General features: G+C 42.3%; 1 protein-coding gene across 2 annotated transcripts in view; it reads left to right on the top strand.

Annotated features, from left to right (window-relative positions):
- Positions 1 to 2,083: 2,083 nt before the first annotated feature.
- The window catches only part of CLPX (caseinolytic mitochondrial matrix peptidase chaperone subunit X), a 33,982-nt gene continuing 24,681 nt past the window's right edge, over positions 2,084 to 11,384 (top strand). For both annotated transcript variants that reach the window (XM_044978679.1, XM_044978678.1), the window contains exons 1-3: positions 2,084 to 2,246; positions 8,890 to 9,050; positions 10,981 to 11,098. In XM_044978679.1, the coding sequence (XP_044834614.1) occupies positions 2,177 to 2,246; positions 8,890 to 9,050; positions 10,981 to 11,098 (349 nt within the window). In that variant the 5' untranslated portion in view covers positions 2,084 to 2,176. The remainder of the gene's footprint in view (positions 2,247 to 8,889; positions 9,051 to 10,980; positions 11,099 to 11,384) is intronic.

Below are 11,384 nucleotides of genomic sequence, written 5' to 3'. Positions count from 1 at the left end.
AACTTTGGACTTTAATTTGTGAACTAGAAAAGCAAATGACCAGTAAAGGTTTTCCAAGCCAATGTTTACTTTATTCTGATTCCTGCGGGCCCCTCGCCCATTATGCTTGTGGAGAAGGAATAACTGTGGACTGCTGCTGCCGCCTACAGGAAAGAGAGAATATCGTTATTGCTCAATACAATGTGTTGCAATTTATATCCCTGATTATGCACTTATGCACATGCTGGCTTCACATGTGAATAGCGTCATTGATTTTAACAGAACTATGAGTGCATACAGTTAAATGTGTGCATACATGATTGCAGGATTGGATCTTATTTTATACAAACTATCATCTGAACACTACACTAGATTTTCTAGTGACAAAAGATTTCTGAAGATGAAGCTTTGGGCTGAGGAAGCTATGATCCTAATCTTATTACATAAATCTGGACCACTCTGGTGAGTTTTATTCAAAGTTCAGCTCAAGTTAATTAAAAATAGAGATATTAATGCCACAGAAGTCCAGGTTTAGCTAATTATCTTAAAATGTCCGAACGAGCTTTGGTATACATTTGGCAACCAACCTTCATGTATAATAGCACACGTACTTGAAGCCAACAGTACCTTTTCCCTAGACCTCCATGGTTTGAAAGTCATTCCATTTCTAGTGGTGCTCTTCAGTGTTTGAAGGCACTTCCCCTGCTGCTCCCTGTTCCAGGCCTTTCACAAGGAGCTCTGCAGATACAGCATTAGAAGCAAACACTGCATGGGACTTACCGGCCCTATGTCTGGCTGTAGATAGTGCTGTTAAACCTGTATTTCATAAGGCTCAAGATCCATCCAAAATTTTATCAGAAACTATAAAAAAACCATTAAGTGTTCATGCTACATACTGCAGTGTCCCTCGATAGCAGGGTTCTCAACCCTTTTCTTTCTGAGCCCCCCCCCCCCACATGCTCCAAAACGTCTGTTAGTCTATAAGGTGCCACAGGATTCTTTACTGCTTTTACAGTTCACTGTTTCTGAAAAATTGCTGATGTTCTCATTTTTACCATATAATTATAAAATAAATCGATTGGAATATAGTTTACTTACATTTCAGTGCATAGTAGATAGCGCAGTATCAAATTTTAGTGTTGTAGTGACTTTGCTAGTGGTTTTTAGGTAGCCTGTTGTAAAACTAGGCAAATATCTAGATGAGTCGATGTACCCCTGGATGACCTCTGTGTATCCCCAGGGGTATGCCTAGCCCTGGCTGAGAACTACTGCTCTACTCAAACCCCGGAATTGCTTTCTTCTGACTAGGACATGCCCAAGTTAGACGTAATGACATTGACTTGGTGGGCAACAGAACATAGCAAGAAGAGCGTGGAATGGATTTTATTAACACCAGAGCTGCTCCTCGTGAATGATGTTGCGATTGGCAGTGAAAGTCGTGAGATTTGTCACCGGTCACTTGGATACTTCTTTCCTTGCTAGAGAAACCCAAACGTCCCTAAATCTAGTGACAAAACCGCTATGCTGGTAACACCCGGGGTGGGTTCAGGGTGCGGGAGGGGGCTCCAGGGTGGGTGGGCTGTGAGGGCTCCGGCTGGTGGTGCAGGCTCTGGGGTGGAGGTGACGGGTTTGGGGTGTAGGCGGGTGCGCCGGGCTGGGACCGAGGGGTTCGGAGGGCAGGAGGGGGATCAGGGGACTAGGGCACGGGGAGGGAGGGGGGAGGAGGGCTCCAGCATCATCACTCATCATCGTCACTCGACTCCCTACATCAGCAGGTTGACCCAAAGCATCACAAGGTGTCTGCCAACAGGTGGCGCCTCCGCACCCCTGCAGCTGTTCCCCACGTGCAGTACAACTCCCAGCATGCAAAGGACCCCTGGACTACGACTCCCGGCATGCAACGCTCTAGCGGGGCTGTGGGTTGGGTCGCCGCCGGCCGCGCGGCTCGTCACTCCTAGCGCGCCGGCCTACGTGTTCCAAGATGCAACGCGGGCCGGCACGGGCTGTTTCGCGGCCGCCGGCGCTCGCGAGGGAGGAGCGTGCTGGCCGTGACGACACACAAGCGCCGAGCGTGGTGACGGTAGTTGGAGGAAGGGGGAGGGGCGGTGTTTACTCGGCAGCCGTGCCAGGCGCGGCGGGCCTGAGGCCTAGTGAGCGGAGCGGGAGCGGGTGCGGGGCGCCGAGGCCGGGCGGGACCATGGCCGCCTGTAACACCTGCGCTGCTGCCGCGCGGCTGTTCAGCTCCTCGCTGCCCTCGGCGCACAGAGGTAATGACCCCGCCCGCCCCCGCTGCCCGGGGTCCTCTTGGGAGACGGGGCCGGTACCCCCCCCCCCTCCGCGGAGACCGGCCCCCGGGCCGCACCCTGCTCCCCCCCCCCTCCCCAGAGACCGACCCCTGAGTGCCAGCTCCCGCCGAGCCCCCCCTCTGCAAGGCCCGGGCCGAGAGCTTCCCCCGACCCCCCCCCCCCGGGCTGAGTCCGCCGGGGCACCGCCGCCGTCCGGACCGCGCCACAGTGAGCGCCCCCCGCGCTGGGCTCCCTCCCCTCCCCGAGCCCTGGCCTGGGTCCTGCCCCAGAGACGGCGGCGAACACCCCCCTCCGGGTGTCCCTGCGGGGTTGAACCGCCCAAGCCCCGCTCTCGGCGGGGGGCTGCTCTCACGCATCTGCCCTGCCTGGACCTCTTCTGCTCAGCCCGCGCGCTGCATTCGCTGTCGAACCACGGACTAAAGGACGGGGCGGTCGCCCCCAATATAAGGAGCCTCGGTGGAGAGAGGCCCAGAGGCAGTGGGGTGCCCTGCTGTAGCCACAGTTCTCTCCCTCTCTCTAGCCTGGGTTTCCTGACTCGACGTTGCCGGTGTCAGTAATCTAGTTATGAACCGGATAGATCGCAGGCTCAGTGCTGGGGCTGGAGTCGGGTCTAAAATGAGGGATCTGACTTGGTTTGTGTTTCTTTGTATAGCTCCAGTCAATGGCTCTTGTAAAGAGGGTAGTTTGGAGAAAGGGGGTGGAGGGAGTAGGAAGCATACTTGTCATTGAACTTATTCAGTGCCAAACAGAGTTCAAGAATTGAAACTGTTTGTAGGATAGGCCAGTTGAAATGGATTTGTCATAGAACCAATGTACAGTTGGTAAGATATTAATCTCCAGCTGGCTTTGTTGTGGGTCAGTGCAGAGGCAGTGTTGGGGATACTCTTATTAATTCCTGTCTAGACTTTACTGAAAGAAATCACCTCCCTCGATTCACCTTGTGCAATATATTTCTGGTTCTTAGTGCCAGAAATATATTGCAGACTTTTATGTTGCTCAATCTTTTTAGGGTCTTTAGTCAAGCAATAGTTTACTCTTTCACTAATTTTTTTTGTTCTTTTTTAAGTTCAAAAGGCCATTTGGTTAGTTCAGGCCTAAATGTATATTGATTGGCTAGAAGAAAGTTTTACAAAACTAGTATTAAGAGAAATGTGTTCAGGAAACAAACAAAAAAAGTGCAAATAGGTTTTGTTAGGATTTAAACAATTCTCATTAATGATTAAATATAACATCATATTGATGAATAAACTTGTGACTGACTGGAACCTTCAAGTTTATTTTCATAGTTTAAACTAGAAATGCAAGAATTAAAGAACATAAATGTTAATACTGTAAGGTGATGCTAGTAACACAGGTAAGGATTTTTAAACCTGCCAGTGCCTGTTTAATGCCTGTGTAGTGGGCACAGTGTTTTGTCAGCCTCAGTAACAATAGCTTAAGGTGGTAGTTCAACAGGGCTATTCATTACATTGCATGACCCATTCCAGCTGATTCCATATCTGCCAGTCCAGCATGACCTACAATGGGAGGTTCAAATCAATATTTTCAACTCTGAACTCTCTACCTTACACGAACCCTCTAAAAGCAAATACAGTTTAAAAGGTGGTAAGTTCTGGTCAGTATCTGAATCAAGTATTTTCTATAAACAGTATATCCAATGTTTTTCTTTGTTCAAAATATATAATGTAAATTGAATCTATAAAGATAAATGAAAAACTAGAAATTTCAGAATAACAGAAATTGATTTTTGAGTCCCACTTCCTGTAAAAGTTGTAGAAGAGACTATTCATATTTTGCCATATAAGAATGCCTGCAACTCTTATCCAGTATTCTAGGTGCTTGTGGTTGACACCTGTTGCAATCACTGATGGCGCTAACCCTGTAAATGGTAGAAAGTTCAAGGATGGTCTGGTGGTTAGGGTGCTAGTTTGGAACTCGAGTTCAATCTCCTGCTCCATCACAGACTCCACGTGTGACTTTTGTGTCTCTGTGTTTCAGTTCCTCATCTTTAAAATGGGATAACATAATTTTCCTACATTACTGGGATATCGAGGATAAATACATTAAAAGATTGTGAGGCACTCAAATACCATGGAATAGTACTAAACTGAGGTAGTGGTATTGCACATTATAAAGCTGCTGTCAAACATTGCAGTCACTTGAGTAAAAGATTTTATTTTTCATGCAGTATATATATGGATTTAGCAAAACATACTCTACTGTGTATCAACAAGCTGTTCAGTTTTGAATTGATTATTTTTTAACCAATCACAAGTTTCTTCAAAATAAATTTTTGCTATAAAGGTGAAATAGGTGGGGAATGTTGAGTCCCTCAGGGTTTTTACTGGAATGTGGAGTGGAAATAAACCAGGTATTTGACTGGAATGTGGAGTATTCCTGGAAAATTGTACTTTATAATTACTTACATTTTATGGAAATAGGTGCAGTAACTTTCTTCCTATTTTACTCTTTAGGGACATGTACAATAAACTTTCTCCAAAATAACCAATTTTGAAATTTGCAAGGTGGTTCTGTATCATGAAAAGCCTTCTCCCCATCTAACCAACTCATACTGGTGATACCTAACTTTGGCTATGGCTACACTTGCACTTCAAAGTGCTGCCGCGGCAGCGCTTTGAAGCACTAAGTGTAGTCAAAGCGCCAGCACTGGGAGAGAGCTCTCCCAGCGCTGTCCGTACTCCACCTCCCTGTGGGGAATAACGTACAGCGCTGGGAGCCGCGCTCCCAGCGCTGGGGCTTTGACCACACTGGCGCTTTGCAGCGCCGCAATTTGCAGCGCTGAAGAGGGTGTGTTTTCACACCCTGCTGCAGCGCTGCAAATTTGCAAGTGTAGCCAAGGCCTTTGCCTTCTTAACCTACTTACACCACCCTAAACCCAGCCTGGGTGAAAAGATAATTCTTGCAGGGTGCACTGAAATGCTCTGCCAACATCTTTCTCCCAGCCTTTCCAGACTACTGTACCCCTTTCTGTTTGTAATATATAGAGCTGTATAAATGAGTCATTGTATGAAATTTTAGTTTATTTTGACTTTGCTAGTGCTTTTTATGTAGCCCGTTGTAAAACTAGACAAATATCTAGATGAGTGGCTGTACCCCCTGGAAGACCTCTGCGTACCTCCAGGGTATGCATACCCCTTGTTGAGAACAACTGAACTAGAATGTGCCATCTACCATGTTATCGTGGCTAATACCACCCAGTAAATAGTATCACAACCCAGCACAATCTTTTAAAATTGATAGGTTGTCATGGTTTTTAAAGTAATGCTTGTCAAGGTTTGAGTAGCAAAACATTTAACTGTTAGTATTACCATTTAAATAGTGCTTTTCATCTTCAGAGTGTTGTAAAAATATTTTACTGAAAGGACACCAACTTTAAATATATATTTTGAATTGATAGCATCCCTTTTAAAATTATATCTTAATTACCTTAATTTATGCTAGCGTCTTGCTAGTAAACTATCTTTTTTTTTTTAAAGCTGCAAATCTGATTTGATTAAATATCACTGGTTTTGACTTTGCAGTAGCAGATGTTGGCAGATGGTTTTTCTTTGACTGTCTGTGTGTAATAATGCTCTTCCTTGTTATTGTCTGTCCTTCTATTAAAGTAATAAGGTGTCATTTTCAAAAACCTCCTCTCTCAACTGACACCAAGAATTTAAGCTGAAAGTCCTAAGAATTTTGTTTATTAAATCATTTAAGATCTATTCTCTTATTGAAATGTGTGCATTAAGGGAATAAAGTGTAATGTTGAGGTGATTGATAGCCAGTGAAAAACGCTGTAGGTCAAATATTGGAACAAAATTACATGTGTCTTTCTTTGAACTTATTTTAACAAAATCCTGATAAATTAAAATGATAGATTTAGATTTATGATGAGCTGTCTTAGAAGTGACTGGAAATCATTTTCTGTCTCATTGCAAACCAACTCCACTCATCATATCATCCATATCCTCTTCATTTGTGTGTCCCTGCTTTAGAAGGTTCTGCTGAGATGATAAATTTTCAGGGGATGAGATTTCTTCCCAGGATTCAATCCTCCTCCACCTATCCCAGTCCAAATTTAGCTGGAATAAAAAATAGGAGCTGACTGTATATTGCTATATCATTATTGTTAAGTACCATTTTCCTGTAGGTCAGCCCTTAGAATTCCTCTCACATTGTTTACTAGTTATGTGTAGTAGCTCCCTAGCATGAAGTCTAGATCTCAAGTATATCGTTGCTACTTGGAATTTTGTACCATTTCTCGTATTTTAATCTATATCAAGGATTGGCAACGTTTGGCCCGCAGCCTGCCGGGGTAAGCACCTGGCAGGCAGAGCTGGTTTGTTTACCTGCCGCGTCCGCAGGTTCAGCCGATCGTGGCTCCCACTGGCTGTGGTTCGCCATTCCAGGCCAATGAGGGCAGCAGGAAGTGGTGGCCAGCACATCCCTCGGCCAGCGCCGCTTCCTGCAGTTCCTGTTGGCCTGGGATGGCAAACCGTGGCCAGTGGGAGCTGTGATCGGCCGAACCTGCGGACGCGGTAGGTAAACAAACTGGCTCTGTCCGCCAGGGTGCTTACCCTGGCAGGCTGCGTGCCAAAAGTTGCCGATCCCTGATCTATGTAAAAGCTTTTAAAACTGCAAGAATAGTGTAGGTGGGCTCATACCCACCCACATATGGAGTATTTCTCCCAGGCTATTGCAAGAATACCAGCAATTTGGGTAGCTTAATGGAGGAGGTTTTTCATGTTGGGAATAAATCATTTAAAACAGCCAAAGTTAAAAATAGAATATGTAATTTAAAATTTGTCCCCACTGTTTATAGAAGATAGCCATGCTGCCAAACATAACAGCCCTCCTTCATTTCCCCCTTAATAATTTGTTTCTTCAAATCTGACCTTCTGAAAATTCCTGGAAACTGACTTTTGGAAATGTTTGCAAGTAAGCGTCAAGGATTCTGATTCTGCCAAATGAAGACCAGTGTACTATGCTTCTAAGACACTTACATGATACATTTCATATGATCAGGAGACATTTCAAAGGTCATTTCATTATTATCTCTGCAGTTACCTTATTTCGTAATATGTTAAAGGTTGATCTTTTTTTTCATCCTGATTGTGCTTTTTTGTAACTGTCACTAGCATACTATAAACCTCTCTTACCTAAATGTTGCAGGGAACCTGAAATAATTTTGGATTATCAAGAAAATCTTTGATATAACAGATATTGTGGTGGGGACTTGATGTTATTTTGTATAACTGAAGTTTGGACATTGAGAGCTGAACTGTAGTACTGTTTGCTAACTAACCACTACTGATAGTTTGGCCATGTCCATATTACAGGCTTCTGATGGCATGGATATGGTCAGAGGCATGAGGAGGTCTGATCCCTGACAGACCTAGCTATGCCAGTTAAAGTTCTTAGTGTAAAACCTGCAGAACTGTGCTTCTGCTGTTATATCTTGTATAGGTTATTTTTATGGAGTGTTTTTTTTAGGGGGGGCGGGAAGGAGGCGAGCAACTGGAATAAGCTATATTAGCAAAAGTGCAGTTTTGCCAGTATAGTCTGTGTCCGTATGAGGAGTGTTTTGCTGTTATAAGATACTGGTATATCTATAACAGAAAAGTGTTCCTAGTGTAGACATGGCCTTCATTAATCACTAAACAGTTTAATCAAAATCAGGCCTGGTCTGGGATGCCATCAGAATTAAAAAGGAGAGCAATTTTTTGTTAATGTAGTTTTTCGTTCAAACTAGAGTTGTGAAAATCATTAAATGACTTTGTTGCCACTGCTAATGTGTTAGGTGAGAGAATGTGTAATAGTATATTAAGTGATCACTTTTGTACTGTGATTACATTTTGGACACAAATCTAGAGGACTGATGTTAACTGAGTACAGCTGACTAATTTTTATTTGACTATAATGCTAGTAGAAATCCTCACTACACTATAATGGTGTAAAAATGGGATCTACATTGTCTCTTTTAATCTGTATTTTTCTGCATGGTAGTATATAATGTTATGGGGATGTGTGTATACACAGCGAGGTATTTTGGGGATACTGTTTAAATTTTTATTATTATACAGTTCAAATGCCCATTGTATGTGAACTGTCTGCTGAATTAACCTGTTAACTTAATTGAAAATATATTCATCCCTGTGAAGACTTTAGAAGTAGTGTTCAGTGTTCTGTTGACTTCCTTAAGTCAAAGGAAATTCAAGCTTCATCTTACTGTAGCTCTTCTTCTGCTTCAGAAGGAACTTCCAAATAAATCCTATTTTGAATTGTTCTGAAATGCTGGTAACTCCTTAACGAAAAGGAAAGTCACATTTTCCTTCAAAGTCCTTTTCACTGCCATATGATAAGGACTAAGGAAGTTATGAAAAGGGGTTCTCCATACACGATATATTGGCACTTCAGATGTCTTCTGATAAATGGTAAAATACTAGCTAGAGTGGTAACTATTATATCTTGTTTCTTACTCCATAAAGCAAACTAATAATAGATAATGTGGCGTATTTTCCCTGTTTTACACACAGTTTGTTTGGATTGCGGGGAGCAAGATGTGTGCCCCACAGACTTACAGGATTTGTTTCATTTCCAGGTATTACTTGTGGTCGTACTTGTCTCGCTGTTTTAGGAAGAATTGGGACTTTTGAAACTCAGTCTCTAAGAAGGATTCCTTTTAGAACTTTTTCAGAAACACCAGCATACTTTGCTTCGAAAGATGGCGCGAGCAAGGATGGTTCTGGCGATGGCAATAAGGTAGTCTGCATACGCTACCTGTTGCTTAAAGGGGTCTCTTAACCACACTCCTTTCTGAAATTTCTACCTACTATTACAAATCACCCTTCAGATTACTGTAACTGAAAAGATTAGAGGAAAAATATTTTCATTGTATGGTTTTGTACTGTCAAATGCACAAATACTTTGTTTATAGTCACTTTCCCCTATTGTTTAGGTCTTTCAAACAGCAAAAAGTGAGATAAATATTTTTGAAAATATTGTGAAATATGGTTATAAAACCACACATTTGCAGATAGAAGTAGTATCTTAAACTCTTTTAACACTTTTAAAAAAACTGACTAAACCTTATTTTGGTTTTTTGAAACCAAACATATTACGGTTTTCTAATTACTTCTGTAATATGTTGCTATGGAACGAAGAAAGGGTTCTTTGTGGAAAAGACTCATTTTAGTCTTATAATATGTTTAATTGCTGCTCTTATGAACTTTTAATATTTGTTTTACCCCATTCTTTCTCTTGTACCTGCAATTAATAAGCAGATTCTTAAGCTGTATGATTACCTGATGAGTTGCTCCTTAGTCAGCAAGTAGGATTTTGGAAGGGGTATGGGGTACTTCAGTAACTTTTCCTTACACTGATATTTCCTGGGATGTGAAGAACTAGCAAGGGGCACGGACAGATGTGTTGGTTTTTCAGAGGCTCCTCTGTGTGTGTGTGTGTGTGTGTGTGTGTGTGTATTTAGTGAGTCTATAGCTGTTACAATTACAGAGAAAACCTTCAAAATGTAAAGAGGGCGTAGCCAATGTAGTGATGTCTATATAAGTTTTCAGAGAGCCTGAAACAATAGCTTTGAGGTATGGACAGCTCCATCTTTCAGTGAGTGCTAACTAAGATACTTCAAGTGTCAACATTGATAAGCAGTGAAATAGCTAACAAAGCATGTGTTTAAAAAAAAAAAAAAAAAGAGAGCGAGCGAGAGAGGAGATATTTCTATCATTTCCCAAAATGTAGGATGTGCCTTAATGAACTAGTACTGAAAATTTTAAAGTTGAGATGGATAGGCCTTTAATAAGAAGTGGTGGGGTTGCAGGAGGGCACAACTAGTTTAATTTTACCAAATTGGGGCTCAGCTTTCAAAAGTTTGGGAAATGAGGCCTTAGTGGTTAGAACCTAAATTTTCAAAAGGGGCTTGTGATTTTGGATGCCTTAATATTTGAGTACTCATGTTGAGACGCCTTGAAAGGGCCTGTTTTTGAGAGGATGGGTGCCAAGTACATTCTGAAAAAACAGGTATCTTAAACGTATTTAGACTCATAGACTTTAAGGTCAGAAGGGACCATTATGATCATCTAGTCTGACCTCCTGCACAACGCAGGCCACAGAATCTCACCCACCCACTCCTGTAACAAACCCCTAACCTATGTCTGAGTTTTTGAAGTCCTCAAATCATGGTGTAAAGACCTCAAGGTGCAGAGAGTCCTCCAGCAAGTGACCCGTGCCCCATGCTGCAGAGGAAGGTGAAAAACCTCCAGGGCCTCTGCCAATCTGCCCTGGAGGAAAATTCCTTCCCGACCCCAAATATGGCAATCAGTTAAACCCTGAGCATGTGGGCAAGACTCACCAGCCAGCACCCAGGAAATAATTCTCTGTAGTAACTCAGATCCCACCCTATAATAGACCATTGGGCATTTTTCAGGTTGAGCATCGAAAATCTCTGGTCACTTCTTAAAATGTAGACGACTTCTGTCTCTTGAGAAAATGTTAGCCTGTTTTAAGCATGAAATTTTAAACTCTCTTACTGTAGATGTTTGAAGTCTTTTTCATATACTGAAAAGAGACCATTTTAGCTGCCAATTTTTTTTTCATTATATACAGTGGTATGTATAATGAAACAAATCTGAAATTCATTGTATGGAACTAACAATATTATTTTATTGTTTCTGATTAGAAATCTGTCAGTGAGGGAGGCAGTAAAAAGTCAAGTTCTGGAAACTCGGGGAAAGGAGGAAACCAGCTACGGTGCCCAAAGTGTGGTGATCTGTGCACACATGTAGAGACCTTTGTGTGTAAGTGTTAACAAAGGATTATTGTGTTCTGATTTGTATGGATGATTCTCCATTTCTGTAAAACATTGCAATGATTGCTAAACTAAAATTTTAACTATTCTGTTCCAATAGCTAAGTTTTTTATTCTGAATACTGAGAATTTCAGATACTTATGCCATGCAAATAAATATCCTGCTATGATGGTGTTAATCCAGAATAATGTCACTGACATTGTAAATCAGGAGTAGCTGCATGAGTGTAATCAGGAGCAGAATTCGGTCAACAGTATGCAGAGCAATATTGTGAA

This window comes from Mauremys mutica, chromosome 11, assembly GCF_020497125.1.
Source record: "Mauremys mutica isolate MM-2020 ecotype Southern chromosome 11, ASM2049712v1, whole genome shotgun sequence".
Classification (NCBI taxonomy): Eukaryota; Metazoa; Chordata; order Testudines; family Geoemydidae; genus Mauremys; species Mauremys mutica.
Note: the sequence above shows the minus strand (reverse complement) of the source record. Positions and strands in the feature narration are given on the sequence as shown.